The sequence below is a fragment of the Bubalus bubalis genome, chromosome 10 (genome assembly GCF_019923935.1).
Source record: "Bubalus bubalis isolate 160015118507 breed Murrah chromosome 10, NDDB_SH_1, whole genome shotgun sequence".
NCBI classification, from domain to species: domain Eukaryota; kingdom Metazoa; phylum Chordata; class Mammalia; order Artiodactyla; family Bovidae; genus Bubalus; species Bubalus bubalis.
Genome location: NC_059166.1, coordinates 16,765,369 through 16,787,155, shown reverse-complemented (window position 1 = coordinate 16,787,155; position 21,787 = coordinate 16,765,369). Strand labels below are relative to the sequence as shown.

The 21,787-nt window shown below is 44.7% G+C and overlaps 1 protein-coding gene across 1 annotated transcript in view; it reads left to right on the top strand.

Annotated features, from left to right (window-relative positions):
* Nucleotides 1-1,614: 1,614 nt before the first annotated feature.
* PPP1R14C (protein phosphatase 1 regulatory inhibitor subunit 14C) overlaps nucleotides 1,615-21,787 on the top strand; it is an 84,967-nt gene continuing 64,794 nt past the window's right edge. The window contains exon 1 of the mRNA XM_006080265.4: nucleotides 1,615-2,079. Within this exon, the coding sequence (XP_006080327.2) occupies nucleotides 1,765-2,079 (315 nt within the window). The 5' untranslated portion in view covers nucleotides 1,615-1,764. The remainder of the gene's footprint in view (nucleotides 2,080-21,787) is intronic.

The following is a 21,787-nucleotide window of genomic DNA, read 5'->3' as shown; positions in this document are numbered from 1 at the left end:
TTTAAAAGAATTTCGTACAAGCAACTTACTTGTGTTTGAGTATCTTTATGATTTCTTTCAATGGTCTGAACAGAAATGTATTGTTATGTACCAGTACCACATAAATATATGTCCCCCAATAATTTTATACACATACACACGCAGTTTTCTGCTTATAACTTCTGCTCCATCTCCTTGCCCTAAACCTCATAAGAAATTCATTTATAACTTTTTCTGGATGTATAGGTTGATCATAACTTTCCTTCCTGACCAACCTAGACAGCATATTAAAAAGCGGAGACATTACTTTGTTAACAAAGGTCTGTCTAGTCAAGGCTATGGTTTTTCCAGTGGTCATGCATGGATGTGAGAGTTGGACTTAAAAGAATGCTGAGCGCAGAAGAATTGATGCTTTGAACTGTGGTGTTGGAGAAGACTCTTGAAAGTCCCTTGGACTGCAAGGAGATCCAACCAGTCCATCCTAAAGGAGACCAGTCCTGGGTGTTCATTGGAAGGACTGATGTTGAAGCTGAAACTCCAGTACTTTGGCCACCTGATGTGAAGATCTGACTCTTTTGAAAAGACACTGATGCTGGGAAAGATTGAGGGCAGGAGGAGAAGGAGAGGACAGAAGATGAGATGGTTGGATGGTATCACCGACTCAATGGACATGGGTTTGGGTGGACTCCGGGAGCTGGTGATGGACAGGGAGGCCTGGCCTGCTGCGGTTTATGGGGTCGCAAAGAGTCGGACACGACTGAGTGACTGAACTGAACTGGCTGTGTAAAGTTTTAAAAGTAGTCTCTGCCGTTATTTTCCTAGCTAAAAAGAGGTTGTCTGGCAATGGTATTGAGAGAGGAAAGGCGGCCGTGCAGGGAATACTACAATACCAGAAATGGAAGACCAGGAACCAGCAGGGACTCACAGAGAAAGATTTGCGTTCCCAGTCTCATGCCCAAGAGACAGCGAGTCTTCCGACCTTTAGATATAAAGATACCTTCATGCTCTGCCTATGAAGAAACAAGACACGGTGTAAGAGGAGAAAAACTGGTCTGGAGAGTATTTTTCAAGCGCGGGATTGCCTCATGGCACAAACATCGCCTAGTCAATTTTCTCACAAACCGAGGGAGAAAGCTGCATGAATAGGGATGGGTGTTTGGAGCGGTGGGGTGGGGCCAGGAAGGGAGGAGACATGTCCCCGCCCTCCCAGGAGGCGGGAGGGAGAGGAAAACCTTTGCCAGGGACCTGCGGCTCCGTCCCTTCCCGCGTCGCCTGCCCCCCCGGCGGTCGCCAGTCCCCCGGTAGCGCTGGCCAAGGCCGCGGGCGGCGGTGGGTTTCCTGCGCTTCGGGACGGCGGGAGAAGAGCAATCCTTGTGTCCCGGGGGACAGAGCACGGTCATCCGCGCAGAGGACCATCCCTGGCAGCAGACCCTCGCCAGTCCTCCCGGTGTCCACACCCCGGCGCCCGCGTCGTCTGCGCGCCCACATTCGCTCCGCCGCGCGCAGCTCCCACGCCCCTGGCTGCTGCCTGCCAGGCGAGGGATCCGCCTCCCCGGTTGGACCGAGAGGGTCGTCGGCGGCGTCTTTAAGGCTGCGTCCCCGCCCCTACCTCCTCCCCGCCCTTCCCCGCCCGCGCTCCTCCAGACCTCCCCGGAGCTGGCGGCTGCGAGGAGCAGGTGCCGGTGAAGCCCTCGCATGCCGCTGACCGGCCCGAGGTGGTAGCGGCGCCCGGCGCTCCGCCTGCCCTCCTCCGGGCCGCACTTCGGCTCCTACGCGCGCGGGGACATGTCGGTGGCGACGGGCAGCAGCGAGGCGGCCGGCGGGGCCGCGGGCAGCGGTGCACGGGTTTTCTTCCAGAGTCCCCGGGGCGGTGCCGGCGGCAGCCCGGGCTCGAGCAGCGGCTCGGGCTCCTCCCGGGAGGACTCGGCGCCCGTGGCCACCGCGGCTCCCGCCGGGCACGTTCAGCAGCAGCAGCAGCAGCAACAGCGGCGCCACCAGCAGGGAAAAGTGACGGTAAAATACGATCGCAAGGAGCTTCGGAAACGGCTCGTGCTGGAGGAGTGGATAGTGGAGCAGCTGGGACAGCTATATGGCTGCGAGGTACCTGGGCGCGGGGTCGGGAGGGTCGCGGGGCGGGGGGCAGGCTCGCGCACCCGGTTGTGCTAACACAGGAATTCTCCAGGGCTCCGGCTCCCGGCTGCGCGCCGCCCTGGTTCCTGGGGACCGAGGGCTGGGAGCGAGACGCGGCGCGTTCTCTCCCCAGGGTGCCCTCCGGTGCCAGGGCTTACCCTGCTTAGGTTCAGCTGCCTGGTGCCCAGAGAGCTGGGGGCCCCGTGATGATTGTGGGGAGGTCGGGTCTTGCTCAGAGCACTGCCTTTCTCCCAACCCCGGGCTCTCCTCGGCTTCAGCTGCAGCTTCCCAAAGTGGGGCTCGGATGGGCTCACCCAGCTGCGCGCAGGAACAGGACTCCTTGCTAGGATCCTGGCAACACTGAGTTTTGTGGAGAGGGAGCAGGGAAGAGACTGAAAGCCGCTTCACCGAGAGGAGACGTTCTGGGGATCCCAGAGGCCCCCTGCGTTCTTGAAACAATATCACAAAACGATAAGCTGAATGCGTTCCCTGTTCCAGCCAGCCCCGACGCGTGTCCCCACGATTTGTCCTTACCTTACCAAAGCTGCACGCGTTGAGCTTTGTTGAAGCAGGTTTCTTTCTTCCTGCCCAGTTTCAGTTACTCCCGTTGATGGGCGCAGAATGAGAGCCTTGGGCAACCTGGAAGGGTGAGGGGTGGAGGAAGGGAGGCTGCGGGTGTGCTGGGAATTCCCCAGCTCCCCCTCCGCCGCGACATTTACTTCCCACAGTTCAGGGGCTAAGCCTGTACGCAAGTCTGCCGCGTAAGGAGAAATGGTTGATGTATTTTTGGAGAAATATTAAGAACAAACTGTAACAAAACTGTGCTTACCGAAAAATGACCGAAGCTAAAATGCTCCCCCAGGAGAGTCTTTTTAATGGCAGTAATTATAAATGAAGTATTCTACTTCTCTTAAGGGAGTGGAGTTTGGAAAGGGTGGAAGGATGAAGAGGGTTAATAATTAAGGATATGGCTTCTGAGTTAAAGCTGGGTTTGCGTTCATCCGGCTGTTAGCCTCTTCAACAAAAATGAAAGCCAGATGAACCCACTGGCTTTTCCTCTGGTTTGGATTTCACACATTTTATGGCCTATTGTGAATACCTATTTTCCTTAATATTCTCATCGAGCGAGGAAACAGCATTCTCATTACGGACTCCTGATGAATGATTATGATATAATGAAGCTTGACTATATGACTAATGGGCTTGTAAAAATATATTGTTCCTCCAGCCCAGCTCTTATAAAAGCATTTTAATTGCGTAAATAAAAACTGGCCCAAATCGAAAGTGTTTATGGTGTTTTTTAAGTAGAAAGTTGGCAAAACTCTTTAAAGAAACAATATATTTTATTTCGACAGGATTACTGTGGGGGTGGATGGAAGACTCAGTCTTGCCTCTGTAGAATCCAATTAGTTTTCATTTATTTCATAGTAGTCTTTATGCTCCATTTTGGGTTTAGAGAAAATTTGGGTTAATAGAGAAACTACTGTGGAAATTAACTATGCTTTAGTAATGCTCCTTTTATGGCAGACCAATTACATGTAGCTTGGGAAAGAGTCCCAGCCTCTTAGCAAGGTTGGTAAATCATGTATTTTCAAAATTCTTCTGAGTAACTGGTAAAAAAAATGCAACATTGAATGCTCATTGTATTAAACATGTAGATTAGGTACCTGTTTTAAAGGGTAAATATGACCTTGAATCTTTTCCTTGTGCTTCTCACATTTCAGACCTCCACATATAGCAAACAGCTAAAGATCTGAGAGGTTTTGTGGTAAAATGACACAAGATGCTCTATGCTGCCGGCTTGTTATTAAAATGTGGCAGGTATTTCTATTCATTTGCTTGTTCTGTCTTGTTAGGTTGAAGAGCTATAAGTCATGTTGGCAATTTATAAATACTATGCTGATGCTACACCTTCACTGAATAATAAAAAGCCTGTGGACTAATAAGTAGCCATATAAAGGACTGTCTTCTTCCATCTCTTTCTCCACTAGTAGGGCTCTATTTTTAGCTTCAGCTCTCTGGTCTGATAGCCTCTCCTCACTGATAGTTTCAAGTATTTCAGCCTCTGGTGTGTAAATTGAGAAGGACCTAGCTGGTTTGTAGCTCTGAATCTCCTGAATATGAAGGTTAGTAAATATTCAAACGGTGTGTGTGTGAAATTGACATGGAAAGCCAACTTGCCAGACTTCAGCTCAGCCAGAGGCTTGAGCTGTCTGCCAGGTTGGGTGCCTTCTAGATGAACACATAAGTAATTTCAGAAAAACTTGTATCAGTTAGGTCAGCAGTTAGATGATCTGTCCTTTTCAGAATAGGAAATAGTGGTCTTTTAGAGTGCCATAAAGTGTGATATTTTAAATTAGAAAGGAGTGAGGATAAAGAAATACACAGAATAACTTCCCGGCTATGGTTTTATCTAGAAGTTTGCAGTGGCCAATCAGTTTTGTATAGAGAATAACACAAAGAATTTATGGAGTACTTGTATTAGGTCCCAGGTGTTTTTCTAGGCCCTTTGTGTGCACTGATTCATTAGTCTTTACAACAACCCATATGAACAGGGTGCTGTTATCCTCTCTGTCTTATAGATGAGGAAACTGGGAGACACAGCAAAATTAAAAGGCTTTCCCAAGCTCTGTAGCTGGTGGATGGCACTAGGTGGATGGCATGGACTCTGAGTCCGTGTTCTAACCACCAAACCTGCTTCTAACTCTGCAGCGTCCTGTGTAAAAAAACAGACAGGGGCCTCACAGCATGTGTCTGAATATTTAAAAGTCATGAATCAAGCTACTGAGTGTCTCTTTAAAATGTGTTCTACCCTCTTACCTTGACAACTGTTATCTTCATAATGACCCAGAAAGGGAGGTTTGAACCATGAATTCCCAGATCTCCCAGAGCTCAGAACTGATCAAAAGAACCTTTCCCTGGCCCAGGGCCTGCTTCCTTTGGCTGTTCACCTGTGATACCATCCTACCTGGTGAAGGGCATTGTGTCCACTTGCACGTCCAGTCTGTCCACACCCTCCACCACCCCCTAACCATGCCTCTGGCTCCAACCAAGGAAGCCAGACCTGGAAAGAGCTGGTTCATGCCTTGGAAGTGTCTGTGTATTTAATCAGGGGATGCTGGGGACTTGAAGTGTAGCCTAAAACCAGATGGAGACTTACCGGTCCTGGATGGGTAAGTCCACCTGGTACTCTGCAGGAAAATGACTGTGGCAGGAGTGGCCCAGGGCCATGACCCCTCTTACACAGTCTAAGCATAGTATCGTTAAACAGCACAGCCTTTTGGATATAAACATAAATGTCTTTGTAGATTCTAAAATGATTATGTTTATAGTTGTTTTCCATTTCATCTACTTGTACAGGTAGTTACATTTTCACCTAGGAATTTGATTATCCTGGAACTGCAAGGTTAACCCTGCATCAACATGTAAGGATTTCTGTTTTAAGACATTTTCATATCTCTCCCAAACCCTGATGGTTTTAAAGAGCATTTGATATCTGGCATAATGTCTACGTTGACAAGTATTGCAAGAGGACTTACTTGGTAAGTCATGTCAATTTTTCTCATCTTGCCCAGCATCAAGATAACATCGGTACTTCTAGTTTTACAATTTGATTTACTTTGGAAATAAAAGCCCGTCGTTAACCTCGGATTACTGAAACCCCCACAGCAGCCTAGGCATAAACAGACTTGTACACAGAGGGCATCCTCTGGTGATCCTGACTGTCCATTCATAAGGACTTTCCTTTTCCAGCATCAGTCAGCATTTTTAAAAAATTTATTTATTTTTTTAATTGAAGGATAATGGCTTTACAGAATTTTGTTGTTTTCTGTCAAACCTCAACATGTCTGTGTTTTAAAAAGTGGTTTCTGGCACATTACACTTTTTCATCTTCCCTTACTCCCTACGATCTTCATTCTGTAAATCAGTGGTTCTCAAAATATTTTGATTGTGGCCCTAGAAAGAAATTCCCTTGCTTCCTGATACCTACACTGACACATGGATGGATGCAGAGATTCACAAAGACCAGTTAATGTTACCATGTACGCAAAAGAAAAATTACCAAGTCAATATAAAATGCATGCATGCATGCCAAGTTGCTTCAGTCGTGTCTGACTCTTTGTGGCCCCATGGACTATAGCCTGCCAGGCTCCTCGTCCATGGGACTCTCCAAGCAAGAGTACTAGACTGGGTTGCCATGCCCTCTTCCAGGGGATCAACCTGACCTAGGAATTGAACCCACATCTCTTAAGTCTCCTGCATTGGCAGGCAGGTTCTTTACCACTAGCACCATCTGGGAAGCCCCTAATACAAAATATGACTTTATTAATATTTAAATACAATATTCTATTCTATTTAACTTACCAGAATTGCTGGCTGTGACTCTCTAAATTGATTTCATCACACATTTGGGGGTTGTGACCTGCCATAAAAAATGTACTACTCCAGAAAGGGAAACACTTAAACATATTTAAGAGACAAAGCTAAAATGTATTAAGTACTTTCTGTACCAGGTATGGTTCATGTAATCCTAGTAACAACCTCTGATAGTCCCATTTCGTAATCCTAGTAACAACCTCTGATATTCCCATTTAATGGATGTAGAAACTGAGGCTCAGAGAAGTCTAGAAGTTGCCTGAGGCCCCTCAGCTGGAACACAGCAGAGCTGGGCTGTGTCCAGAAAGCCAGACGTACCCTAACCACTGCTTCCTGAGATGGGACAGTACCTGGCACTCTCTGTGAACCCCTGTAGGTTGCCTGCTCCCGGATGCAGCTGTGGTAATTTTTGGGTTGACTGATGTTGCATGTTAGAGGGACACAGGTGTCTGTGGGTTTGTTCCTGGATCAGGCCTCTTCTTTTCAGTTCAGGTCCTTACTTTGTTCTCAACTCCCACTCTACAACATCAAATTAGCCTGCTTTGCTGGAAGGTAGAAACTGCTGTCTAGAAGATGGTTTGCGGATAATGTTCAGTTCAGTTCAGTCACTCAGTCGTGTCCGACTCTTTGCGACCCCATGAATCGCAGCACACCAGATGGATAATGTGGTGAATCCCTATTTATGTAGCTATTTGAGAATGAATTGGCTTTTCAACAAAACTGCTTAAAACAGATACCAAGGAGGAAGGGGGGATGGGATGAATTGGGAGATTGGGATTGACAAATATACCCTACTATGAAGTGGGTTGCCATTCCCTTCTCCAGGGGATCTTCCTGACCCAGGGGTCAAACCCGGGTCTCCTGTGTTGCAGGCAGATTCTTTACTGTCTGAGCCACCAGGGGAGCCCCTAACGTATAAAATAAACAACTAATGAGAACCTACTGTATAGCACGGGGAACTCTACTCAGTGCTCTGTGATCACCTAAATGGGAAGGAAATCCAAGGACAGGGGATATATGTATCCGTGTAACTGGTTTCACTTTTCTGTGCAGCAGAAACTAACACAGCACTGTAACACAACTATACTCCAACTAAAAGAAAAAAAGAGCTGCTTAAAGAAAGCACCATAAACTCAATCTGTAAAATATTATGGAATAAATTAAACATGTTTAAAATTCTATGAATAAAAGAATTCGAAACTGCCAAAGGCTGAAAAGAAAACTGTGCTTAACAAGTTCCCTTTGGAATAATGGTTAGGGAAATCTGACGTGGAGGCAGTGGGTAAAAGAGTAAATGCTTTGAAGTGAGGTGAGCCTGAAAGCTACATTGGCCCCTGCACTGAGTAGTGCTGAGATGGGGCAACTTCCTTATTAACTTCCGAGCCCCACTTTCCCCTGTGTTTAAGGGAATCATCCTGGCCACTTGGCGGGGTCATTTTGAGATCTGAATGGTCAGACTATGGAGCTGGAACTTAGTCAGTGTAGTATGAACCACGCATGCGTGCGTGCTCGGTCAGTCAGTTGTGTCTGACTCTCTGTGACCCCATGGACTGTAGCTCACCAGGGGATTTTCCAGGCAAGAATACTGGGGTGGGTTGCCATGTCCTCTTCCAGGGGGTCTTCCTGCTGCGTCTCCTCCATTGGAAGATGGATTCTTTACCACTGAGCCTCCTGGGAAGCCCCTGTTGGAACCATAACTAGCCACTAACTGTTGGTCATTCTCTATGATACAGGAGGGCAGAAGTGGGGAAGAAAATGAAGTCTTCATATCTAGTTGGTGGTAGAGTTTGGAGATGGATATGGGGTCACAGGTGTTGGTGTGTCTTTGAACTTGAACATGAGCAAATATCATCCCCAGCCCTGTTTTTTCTAGCACCTTCCTTATTCTGGAAGTCCTTGTGAATTTTCATTTATGGGGAGAGAAGTTGCTATTTGTCAGTCACTCAGCTGTGTTCGACTCTTTGCGATCCCATGGACTGCAGCATGCCAGGATCCTCTGTCCTCCACTGTCTCTCTGAATTTGCTCAAATTCATGTCCATTAAGTCGGTAATGCTACCTAGCCATCTCATCCTCTGCTGCCCCTGTCTCCCTTTGTCTTCAGTATTTCCCAGCTTCAGGGTCTTTGGCATCAACAGTTTGAAGGCATGGTTGATTTTAATTTTCTTCGTCTGTGTCCCTAGTAGGGCTCAAACATGAAGCACTAGTGTGAATGAATGAAAAAGAATCAACCTTCAGAAAACTTTTGAAAAGTCATTGTTGTTTTAGCCCTGGATTATTTAGTGATGCTCCTTTATCATACTTCTGGCTATGGAAAAATACTAATCTAGGGTTTTGTTAAACAGTCATCCATATCAAGCTCTTGCATCTTTACTGTTTGATTTCAACATTTTTGGATATACACCTACCTTCATTGACTTATTTGCTTGAAATAGGAACTTAAAGACAGTAGCTGCAGCTAATTGACTTTTAAGCTTAGATTGAGAGAATTCTTTTGAAAATTGAACTTCTTCCTCGAGGGTCCTGTTCACTCTTTTCCTTTGCTTCTACTGTGCCCCTTGCCACACTAATCTACCTGCTCTTCTCATCTCTGGCAACTGTTTGCTTCCAGTATCTTCTGTTTTTCTCCCACCATTGAAACAACCTGGCTTCCTAGGGTATCCTTGCTCACCTCACAGCCGTCCTCTTTCTAGATGGAGAGCACAGTGGAGTCTGTTTCATTTTCCATGTGGTCTGCACACCATGTGCATAATTGCGTTTTGTAGTCTACTCTCCTGTCTCTTGTCTCCTGCACTTGGCTATTTCACACCTTCACCTGGCTTTGCAAGGTACCTTTCTTGTTACCTGAACTCCCCTCACAGCCTCCCGTGTTCAAGCCAGGCCAACTGCCCTCCCAAGCAGGCTCTTAACTACTCTCCTATCTGGGCTGCTTTTTCAGCCTCCCCTTTTCATGCCAGCACACACACAAGTTGCAGTGTTTCTTTTTGTTACTCACAACCCCCTACCACAAAAATGCTTTCCTTTTTCAATCCTGTACTTCCTTTGATGGTGGCCCTATCTTCTCCTTCCCTTACTATTTTTCCAGGTCTTTCTCCTCCATGACACCACTGTTTATCCATCACCATCTGATGTCAGCTTCTGCCACAGTTTCCCTGAGGCTCTCTTTGCTTCTCAATCCAGTGGGTTTGTTTGGGTCTCTATTTCATTGACCTTCTGAGGCCTTTGGTGCCCTTCTGCATTTCCTTGGGAACCCCTTTGCTCTAAGCAGATCTCTCCTGGGTCTCATCCTAATCACTAGTGACTCTTCCAGCCTCCTCTCTGCATTTTCTTCCTCTGCCTTCCTCTTCAGTGATGTCACACCGGGTCTGTCTTTGGGTCCCTACTCTATTCTCTCTATTTTTCTTCCCACTGCTACATCCTCTCTCTGGGTGATATGAATATTCCTGTGGCTTCAGTCACTGTTCACATACTGACAACTCTTCAATCTCCATTTTTAGCCCTGATCTGTTTTTGGAGTACCAGACATATTCAGATGCCTGGTGGGAGCCTCACCTTCAGCTGCTCTGAAGCTGAGTTTGTTGTCATCCTCTGCAAACCCGCCCTTTTCCTCAGTTGCCTCGGTGGGTGGTGGACACGCTGTTGGCAGGTGTCCAAGCCAAAATCACACTGGCTCCCTTCTCTGACCTCTCCCTGCGGGTCACACCCAGCAGTCAGGAGACCTTGTTGATGCCTGCTCCTTCGAGCCCTGGAGTCTGACTGCGTGGCTTCTTACTGCCACCACTTTAGTCCAGCACCTTACAATGTCTCACCTGTATTGTAGCACGAGACACTTTGGTCTCTTGTCACTCAAATTCCTGCTACTATGAGTATTAGTACTCCTACAATCCCTCTACTAGTGCTGCTGGTATTACTACTTCTGCTACTCAAATAGCTCTCAGTCAAGGGCCAGGTGACGTATGCATTTTATCTCCAACAGCAGATCCTGGCAGTAACTTTATGGGGTGGGAAGTATTATCTTCATTGTTTCGCGTTATAGAGGAAGAAACGGAGGTCAGAGAAGTTGCTCCTTGTCCCAGTCCAAGGTCACGGTGACTCCCAAAGTCACATGGCCTCCATGCTGCCATTGCTCCCATCAGCTGCTTGTGTCAAGTTCTTACTGCACACCCGATCCTTGCTGAGCTGGAGTTCAGTCCTTGCAGTAACTTGGGAAGGGAGGTTGAGAGACTGCAGTACAGAGATCTTGAGCCACAGGTCTCAGTCAGAGGCAATATCATCTCAAGTAGGGAGGCTGGAGCAAAGCCCTGTCTCCAGTTCTTGGGATGGGGTCTTCTCCTCTGATCCCTCACCTCCAGCTCTCCCTCCCCACGGGAGTTTCAGAGCCCCATCCACGTGGCTGGAGTGTTACCAAAATCCCAACCCAATCTAGTCACCCCCACAGCCTTTGGGGTACAGCTTAAGACAAAGCTCAGGGGTCCCCTCTCTGGTCCCATCTCTTGTCCCCACCCCACCCCTGCTTCTTCAACCAAGATCCCAGTGCAGGTGAGGCGGGAACCCTGTCCCCCTTGCTTTCTCCCTCTGCCAGGGTCACCTCTCTCTTCCTCCTCTTCCTCACCTGTCTATCTCTTACCTTTTCTCTTCCAGGAAGCCTCTGTGACAGGTGCTGTCCTTGGCAAGCTGGCCAACAGGCCTTTGCTGGCTTGTGCCTACCCGTGTCTCAGCACCTTTCTGTAATCCTGTCCCCTGGCCTTGCTGCCAGCTTCGTAAGGGTGGAATCTTGTCCCTGCAGCCTGGGTGGCCTCTTCATCCTGTCTGCACTCAGGGGTCCAGGACCTGGCTGTCAAGAGAGTGATGCACAAACTGGCCCTGTAGACCAGTTAGCAGCATCTTCTGGTGCCGTGCATTTCAGAAGTACATAACCCAAATTAAGTGCATTAATGTAGTATGACTTTGCCTGTATTAAAAACCTGCTCTTCTTGGGACTTCCCTGGTGGTCCAGTAATTAAGACTCCTCGCTTCCACTGCAGGGGACTCGGGTTCAATCCCTGGTCAGAGAACTCAGATCCCACATATAGCATGCAGCATGGCCAAAAAAAACACAAAAAACAAAAAACTTCTCTTCTATCATTGATGAAGTTTTGATTCTTTTTCATGGTTAGGAATTATATTCATGTAGGTTTTTTTTTTTTTTTTTGCCTGGAAAATTCCCTGGGCAGAGGAGCCTGGCAGGCTACAGTCCATGGGGCCACAAAGAGTTGGACATGACTGAGCAACCCAGCACACAGTTTTTTGAAACTGTGAATTAAAAGAGTATCATGATGGAATAAGGCATTGATGCCCGGGTCATAAAAGTCTTCAAAGGGAGTAATCATACATTACTGCCATTCTTCTCTGTAATTTTAATTTTTTATTATGTACAATAATATTACTTTGCTTGCACAGTAATTGTTCACTTCTTTGGGAGTGGAGATGCTTGCTGTACTGGGAAGAGGTGAGGGCTTTTCCAGCGGCAGATAACATTCAGAGCGACAGGCTCACACATGTCTTTATGGAACAAGGAATGAAAGCCAGGATTCCTGCCTCTGCTTAAAAGTTCAGGCCAATAAATTTTCACCAGATTTTTCTTAGTCAGCACTGGCATTTTGGAAATCTGTTCCGCTGCGTAAAAGCTGAGAAAAAAGGAGACCAGAGTATGATTTAGTCTCTAAAGCATCACTTTATGGTTGAGGATAAAATGATCACAGAAGGGTTTTTCCTTTTTGAAAGAATCCTTGGGGCAAACTGTGGAAAGACTTGTGGAGGGCAAGAATATTCATTTATTCATTCATTCCAACAGATATTTGCATAGATGGCAAAGAGGAATAGGACGCCATCATCCATTTAAATTAGGTAAGAGAGAAAGAGAAGGTAAAGGAACCCTGTCCATTATAGGAGGAGAAAGGAGGCATCCACATAATTGGAAGTCCTTTGATGGCAACAACTCTCTCCTGTTTGCAGTTGAATACGTGTTTTCAATACATTTCTTTACTGTCTTTTCATACTGCTTATGGGGTTCTTGAGGCAAGAACACTGAAATGGTTGCCATTCCCTTTTCCAGTGGACCATGTTTTGTCAGAACTCTCCACCCATCCATCTTGGGTGGCCCTGCACAGCATGGCTCATAGCTTCCTTGTTACACAAGGCTGTGATCCACGTGATAATTTTGATTAGTTTCTGTGCTTGTGGTTTTCATTCTGGAGGCTGTAGAATTATAGTTCTTGCTTCTTCTGTCTGTCATAAGGGTGGTGTCATCTGCATATCTGAGACTATTGATATTTCTCCTGGCAGTCTTGATTCCAGCTTGTGCTTCATCCAGCCCGGCATTTCCCATGATGTACTCTGCATATAAGTTAAATAAGCAGGGTACAATATACAGCCTTGACATACTCCTTTCCCAATTTTGAACCAGTTTTCTGCCACCCTTATGGCAGAAAGTGAAGAGAAACTAAAGAGCTTCTTGATGAAGGTGAAAGAGGAGAGTGAAAAAGCTGGCTTAAAATGCAACATTTAAAAAGCCAAGATCATGGCATCCGGTCCCATCACTTCATGGCAAATAGATGGGAAAACAATGAAAACAGTGGCAGACTATTTTCTTGGGCTCCAAACTCACTGCACATGGTGACTGCAGTCATGAAATTAAAAGACACTTGCCCTTTGGAAGGAAAGCTATGACAAACCTAGACAGCATATTAAAAAGCAGAGACACTACTTTGCTAACAAAGGTCTGTCTAGTCAAAGCTATGGTTTTTCCAGTAATCATGTATAGATGTTAGAGCTGGACCATAAAGAAGGCTGAGGCCCGAAGAATTGAACTGAAGTGTTGGAGAAGACTCTTGAGAGTCCCTTGGACTGAAAGAAGATCCAACCAGTCAATCCTGAATACTCATTGGAAGGACTGATGCTAAAGCTAAAGCTCCAATACTTTGACCACCTGATACAAAGAGCCGACTCATTGGAAAAGACCCTGATGATGGGAATGATTGAGGGCAGGAGGAGAAGGGGACAACAGAGGATGAGATGGTTGGATGGCATCACTGCCTTAATGGACATGAGAGCAAACTCTGGGAGATAGTGAAAGACAGGGAAGCCTGACATGATGCAGTTCATGGGATCACAAAGAGTCAGACACGACTTAACAACTGAACAACAGCAACAAATTTACTGCCTGGTGGTTGTGTCCTTCTTCCTTTACTCTAAGCCTGTTTTCAGGAAGATTATCTTAAATTCATTGACATTACAATGTAAATGATTAAAAACATGTTATCTTTCATTTTAATAGGAAGTAAAGTCTTAAGTAAGAGAAAGTTATCATTTAATAACTGAACTTTAGGAATGAATAAACAGGGCAGGCTCTATCATTTATGGGCTCTGGGACCTTGTTGCAGTCTATGAAATCTATGACTCAAAATATGTTTCTAATGTGATGTTGTGGGAATGACCTGGCCTCTGTTTTAGTGGGTGGCCCGCTTACCAGCCAGACGACCTTGGCGACCTATCATATTCATGATAGGCTTTTGTTTTCAGGTTTTCTTTCCTCATCTTAAAAAAAGGGGGAGGAAGTCTAGGGCTTCCTTGACTGATCTTTCAGTTCAGTTCAGTTCAGTCGCTCAGTCATGTCCGACTCTTTGTGACCCCATGAACTGCAGCACGCCAGGCCTCCCTGTCCATCACCAACTCCCGGAGTTCACCCAAACCCACGTCCATTGAGTCGGTGATGCCATCCAGCCATCTCATCCTCTGTTGTCCCCTTCTCCTCCTGCCCCCAAGCCCTCCCAGCATCAGAGGCTTTCCCAATGAGTCAACTCTTCGCATGAGGTGGCCAAAGTACTGGAGTTTCAGCTTTAGCATCATTCCTTCCAAAGAACACCCAAGACTGATCTCCTTCAGAATGGACTGGTTGGATCTCCTTGCAGTCCAAGGGACTCTCAAGAGTCTTCTCCAACACCACAGTTCAAAAGCATCAATTCTTCCGCGCTCAGCTTTCTTCACAGTCCAACTCTCACATCCATACATAACCACTGGAAAAACCATAGCCTTGACTATATGGACCTTTGTTGGCAAAGTAATGTCTCTGCTTTTGAATATGCTATCTAGGTTGGTCATAATCTTTAGAGGTTCTATAATAAATCCGGATGTGCACTGGAGAAAAGGAGATTTATTAAAGGGAGGGTGATGCTGGAAGCAATAAGAGAGGGGCTTTCCTTTCAAGGCAAACCTGAGACAATTACACTGGTTCACCCAAAGATCATCTGATTTTCATAGTTATTTCAGTAGCTAAAGTGAGTGTCTCCACCCTTCCTTTGCATAATCTCTTGTGTGATGCCACTTGGATGGAAAGATCAAATTGAGAAGGCTTTTAAAAAAAGAAAAACCCTCTTTCCCCCTCCAGTACTTTCCCCCTACCATTGACTTCCACATTGAATTTGAAATCTAATGGTGCAGATACTCAGAGCTACTCTTATCTGCCTATTTTTTTTTTTTTTTTTTTGCATTTAATTGGGCTAACCTTTAAGAAGAACTGGCATATCTGACTTAAAGGTTTTAGGCATATACTTTTTAATATTGGCTGTTAGGGACTTTTCCAGTTCTAATTATTTGTCCTTTATCTTGGCAGCTCATAATTAACTAATGGTGGTATTTATTTTAACTTGAGGATTTGTGTTGAGATATAAAATGAGCATTCGAGAGAGGAAAGTGCGGCAGATTTAGGAAATAAATTTTTAAAAAGGCGAGGAGCATAAATTAGCCTAAATAAGAGGCTGAAGAAATCTGTACTCAACAAATTAATTTTCACTGGGGAATTTATTCCTGGAATGTCACTTTATAGTTAGATTTAGAACTAACATGACAGGATAGAAAAATGAAATTAAGGGTTTTCATAGACAGTTCTGGTAGAAAGTGGAGAGCAGAACTGATTGCTCCTTATAATATTGGTTTATTTTGTTTTATGATAGAATCCATAAAGCCCCATCAGATAATCCCATTCAATCCATGCAAAAGCTCTGTGATGTAAGTAGTCATCTTATTTCTAAATGTGAAAATTGAGTCTCAGAGGGGCTTAGTAACATGCCCAAGTTTAAATTGCCAGTAAGAAGAACAAGACTCAGACTCAGAAGCAGTTCTTGGAAACCGTGAATATTACTTTCACCTTCACCCCCTGGTCATTTCCATGTACTCTGGCATTTTTGACCAATACATCAGGCAAGACTTTTCTGCCTAATTTATTTGATATATTTTCAAATATTCTGCATCTTAGTTGAACAATTTATAGCATTCCGTTATTTTTCAGATGAATCATTTACCGGATTCAGCTGTTTCTTTTGAAAAATTCAAATCCATTAGTTTTCAAGTATATATCACAGTTAAGTGAACTACTTATTTCGTTTTGCCAGGTTTGCACGAGTAGTTAGTATTGGGGTTCTTATGTTCTCCATTTATCCACTCAAATGGAGTTTTGAAGTAAAAAGTTGGAAACTCACTTTAAATAAACCATAGGATACAGAGCAGGTATTTTATCATTCATATTTGAAAATTCCAAATATTATCTTTGATGTGAAGTAAAGAAATAAGGCTTCTTCCAAACAAAATGTGAAAAATCCTAAATAATATCTTTTGCCTCTGCTAAAGAATATTTTTGTCCTGAGCTGCTGTGGTCAACCATCTGTTAATATCTTTTATGTTTTCTTTGTCAGTAGTATTACTTACAGAGCTGCTTTATTCATTTCTGCAAATATTAATTGAATTGAGTCTGTTTCAAGGCAAGCAGGTAAGGTGTTGCATTTTCAGACTGGTAAAGATGACTTTCCTGTTCTCATGAGCTAATATTGCACATAACAGTTCTAATTAGTCAACTGGTTTTTCTCCTGTTTGTGATGGGGTGTGGCAGCTCTTTACCAAGTTGAAAGAAAATGAGTCATTGATTGGGTGCTAAAACATGATTATGCTTGCTATAATGATAACACTACAAATATTACAACTAAAAAAAATAACATGTACTATCTCTGGTAGACAAGTGTCTTTTGTTAAGCTAAAATATTCCATTTCTTCATCAAACCCAGATGGTTCCATATTTAGTAATCTTATGCCAGAAGCAGTTTTTATATGGATGGATGTTTAGATAATGAAAGTGTGTGTGTGTGTGTGTGTGTGTGTGTGTGTGTGTGTGTATCTAGGTAAACAGACCATCACCCAAACTAGCCTGAGACTTTAAAAGCATTTAGTTGACAGTCATGTCTCAAACTTCTGGACTATTCCCACGTTAAACTTCAGAGAGGGATAGTAGGCTGCCTTTAATACGTGGAAGATCTGTCAGTTGAGTTAACTCATTATTCTAAAGAGGAACTAGTTTATTTATCCTTGACACTGTACTATAAATTGCCTTGCTTAAAGCAATTTAGAGCAGTCAAGGAGGGCAAAGAATGAGATACGGAGAACATACAAAGCATGCAAAGTGCAATCCAAATTCTCAAGCCAACCGTTATGAGTAAGACACTATCCTACTCAGCTGCCTCTACGGTACCAGCTTGAGTTTTGAGCAGGCCTGGTGGGCGTGAGTGTGAGTGAGCAACACTCTTACCTCCTCTCAGGAGCCTCCATCCTGCTGCTCAAGGAGGGACTTACTTCTTCATTTTCAGCCTTTCCTTCAAAAGTGACAGAGCTGGACACTGAAAATCTGCGCATTTCATGGTATGGAAATGAAGTCTCAGTAAAGTGCCAGACACACATACACAGAAGACTATCCCTGTTTCTTCCTCTCTTTGCCCAGATCTAAGGTTCCCTGGACTGTGAAGAAGGCTGAGCACCAAAGAATTGATGCCTTTGAACTGTGGTGTTGGAGAAGACTCTTGAGAGTCCCTTGGACTGCAAGGAGATCCAACCAGTCCATTCTGAAGGAGATCAGCCCTGGGATTTCTTTGGAGGGAATGATGCTGAAGCTGAAACTCCAGTACTTTGGCCACCTCATGTGAAGAGCTGACTCATTGGAAAAGCCTCTGATGCTGGGAGGGATTGGGGGCAGGAAGAGAAGGGGACGACAGAGGATGAGATGGCTGGATGGCATCACTGACTCGGTGGATGTGAGTCTGAGTGAACTCTGGGAGTTTGTGATGGACAGGGAGGCCTGGCGTGCTACGATTCATGGGGTCACAAAGAGTCGGACACAACTGAGCGACTGAACTGAACTGAATGTCCCCTGGAGAAGGGCATGGCTACCCACTCCAGTATTATTGCTTGGAGAATTCCATGGACAGAGGAGCTTCGTGGACTACAGTCTATGGAGTTGCATAGAGTTGGACACACACACAGCAGGGAGCTTGTCTACACCTTCTGCTCACCCTCAGCCCATTGCCGTGTGGCTGTCTCTCCTCTCTACTGATGGGGCTCATGCCCTCCAGGGTGCTGAGACCCTCATGCCCATCTCATTTCTCGTCTTCTGTGCTCTCAGCCGTGGTTGTCTGCCCTGCTTTCTGGAGCCACTCAACCCATTATCCATCCATCAGCCATCCTGCCCTCCGCCCAGCCTCCCATCAGTCATTCTGCCATCCACCTCTCCCTCTTTCCAATATCCATCCACCAGTCCGGCAATCACCTTCTGCTGGGCCCACTTAAAAAAAAGTTTATAGATTTACAGAAAAATTATGAATGTAGTATTCCAAACTAAGTTGACAGACTTTATTTTCTTGGTCTCCAAAATCACTGTGGAGATCTACAGCCATGAAATTAAAAGACACTTGCTCCTTGGAATAAAAGCTATGGCAAACCAAAAGAGCATGTTAAAAAGCAGAGACATTACTTTGCTGAAAAAGGTCTGTCTAGTCAAAGCTATGATTTTTCCAGTAGTATGTATGAATGTGAGAGTTGGACCATAAAGAAGGCTGAGCACAGAAGAATTGATGCTTTTGAACTGTGGTGTTGGAGAAGACTCTTGAGAGTCCCTTGGACTGCAAGGAGATTAAACCTAAACTCAATCCTAAAGGAAATCAACCCTGAATATTCCCTGGAAGGACTGATGCTAAAGCTCCAATACGTCGGCCACCTGATGTGAAGAGTCAAGTCTTTGGAAAAGACCCTGATGCTGGGAAAGCTTGAAGGCAGGAGGAGAAGGGGATGACAGAGGATGAGATGGTTGGATAGCATCACTGACTCGATGGACATGAGTCTGAGCATACTCTGGGAGATGGTGAAGGACAGGGAAGCCTGGCGTGCTGCAGTCCATGGGGTCGCAGAGTCAGATATGACAATGACTGAACTCCATATACTCTGCAACCAGTTTTACCTATTAGCAACATTGTAAATTAGTATGGTACATTTGTTACAATTAATGAACCAATATCAATACATTATTTTAACTAGAATTCATACTTTATTCAGTTTCCTTAGTTTTTATCTGGAGCCTTTTTTTCTGTTCCAGAATTCACCCAAGATACCATGCGACGTTTAGTTGTCATGTCTCCTTAGATTCCTCTTGACTATGGTAGTTTCTCAGGTGCTTCTCGTTTTTCATAACTTTGACAGTTGTGTGAGGTTCTGTTAGGTATTTTGTAGAACACCCCTCAAATGGGACTTGTGTGATGTTTTTCTTATAATTAGACTGGGATTGTGAGTTTGGGGGAGGAAAATCGCAGAGGTGAAGAGTAGTTCTCATCACATCCTGTCAAGGGATTTCTTATCAACGGGACTTATCACTGTTGATGTTGATCTTGATCACCTGGCTGGCATAGTGTCTGCCAGGTTCTGTCACACCTAAGGAGGGGGGACTTATGCTCCAACTCCTTATATTTCTACATAAGTTAAATGGAATTCTTCTGTGTGGGACATTAGTCTCCTCTCTCCCACTTGTTTATTTAGCCAATAATTTATTTAAATCTATGTGGCCAGTACTTTGGCCACCTCATGGGAAGAGTTGACTCATTGGAAAAGACTCTGATGTTGGGAGGGATTGGGGGCAGGAGGAGAAGGGTATGACAGAGGATGAGATGGCTGGATGGCATCATTGACTTGATGGACGTGAGTCTCAGTGAACTCCGGGAATTGGTGATGGACAGGGAGGCCTGGCGTGCTGCAATTCATGGGGTCGCAAAGAGTCGGACACGACTAAGCGACTGATCTGATCTGATCTGATGTGGGCTGTGGGTATTTATTATGTACTTTGGATTAAAATTCGTTCCTTCTGTATTTATTTTATTGCCTGAATTGTTCCAACTTTGGAAGCTGTTTCAATTGGCTCCTTTGTATGTTTGACATCATTGTATGTGTGCACGTGTGTTTGCATGTGTGTGTTTGTGTGCATGTGTGTTTGTATGTGTTTAATACTTCTTTACTCTCTGGTTCTATAAGATATTCCAAGTTCATCTTGCGTATTTTTTGCCCTAGGCATAGAATCAGCCATTTCTACAAGGAGATTTAGTTCTTTTTGTAGAAGAATGTTATTAGAAACCAAGACATGGATGTTAGGTGTGGCTACTGGGGTCATTGTTTCTAGGGTCTGTCAGCTGTCAGAGTGAAGAAAGGGATGTGCGCATAACTATGGTATATACATGTATCTGTAAATATTTCTACAGGTAACCAACCATCACTCTCTATATTAAGCCAAGCATGAGTTCAAGGTGATGTCTCCCACTCTAATCCATTACCATATGCCTTATTCTAGCCTCTTTCTCTTGCTCATCTGTAAATTTTTATTCCATCGATGAGAAACTTGAGGTTCCCACCACTTGCCATCCATTCACGTAATTGTGCAGCTGTGGGGTACATGTACAGCAGTTATCAGAATTGTAACCCATACCCCTGTGGGAAATAGCTTTATCAACTGGAGTGAGTGTTTGTGCACAGTTCACTTTGCATTTAGTTTTATAGACTCTACTCGTTTCCAAGTACTTCAGTCAGCGCCTCTTCTCCATACCTCTTTCAGTGAGGTTGTTTCATACATTTGCAATATAGTTAAGATTGATTTTGCCATATTCTGCATTCCATTTGGGGGTCGCCCAAACTCTTAAGTGATTATTTATTTTATTATTATTATTTTGGCCACACCATGTAACTTGCAGGATCTTAGTTCCCTGACCAGGGATTGAACTTGTGCTTCCTGCAGTGGAAGCATGGAGTTCTAACCACTGGACAATCAAAGAATTCCCTTAAAATTTTTCTTGAAACTTGCACATCCTAAATTGTCCTTTGTGCTGTAAAGTACTTTGTGTTTTGACAAATACAAGATATCATGTATCCACCCTTACAGTATCCTATAGAATGTTTTCATCGTGCTGAAAAATCTCCCGTAATTTACTCATTCAACCTTTCCTACTTCCCCCGGAGCTCCTGACAACCACTGATGTTTTCACCATTGCCACAGTTTTGTCTTTCCTAGATGTCACATAATTGTAACCATGTAGTATGTAGCCTTTTCAATCTGGCTTGTTTCACTTCAGTTCAGTCAATAAGTCATGTCCGACTCTTTGAGACCCCATGGACTGCAGCATGACAGGCTTCCCTGTCCTTCACCAACCTCTGGAGCTTACCCAAACTCATGTCCATCAAGTCGGTGATGCCATCCAATTATCTCATCTTCTGTCATCCCCTCCTCCTCCTGCCTTCAGTCTTTCCCACATCAGGGTCTTTTCCAATGAGTCAGTTCTTTGCATCAGGTGGCCAACGGATTGGAGCTTCAGCTTCAGTCCTTCCAATGAATATTTAGGATTGATTTCCTTTAGGATTGACTGATTTGATCTCCTTGCTGTCCAAGGGACTCTCAAGAGTCTTCTCTAATGCCACAGTTCAAAAGCATCAACTCTTTGGCACTCAGTGTCTGACTCTTTGTGACCCCATGGACTGTAGCCCACCAGGCTCCTCCATCCATGGGATTCTCCAGGCAAGAATACTGGAGTGGGTTGCCATTTCCTTCTCCAGGGGATCTTCTGACCCAGGGATCAAACCCAGGTCTCCTGCATTGCAGGCAGACACTTTAACCTCTGAGCCACCAGGGAAGCCCTCTTTATTGTTAGCAACATGTATTTAAGATTCATTTACATCTTTTCATGACTTGATAGCTCATTTCTTTTTATAGCTAAATAATATTCCTTTGTGTACCACAATGTGTCCATTCAACTATTGAAGGGTATCTTGGTTGCTTCAAGTTTAGGGGCAATTATAAACAAACCTGGCATAGACATTTGCTCACAGGCTCTTGAGTGGACATAAACTTAAAATTATTTGGGTAAATAAGTCAGATGTAGTTTTGGATGCTAGAGATATGGATAGTAGAGACACAGCAAT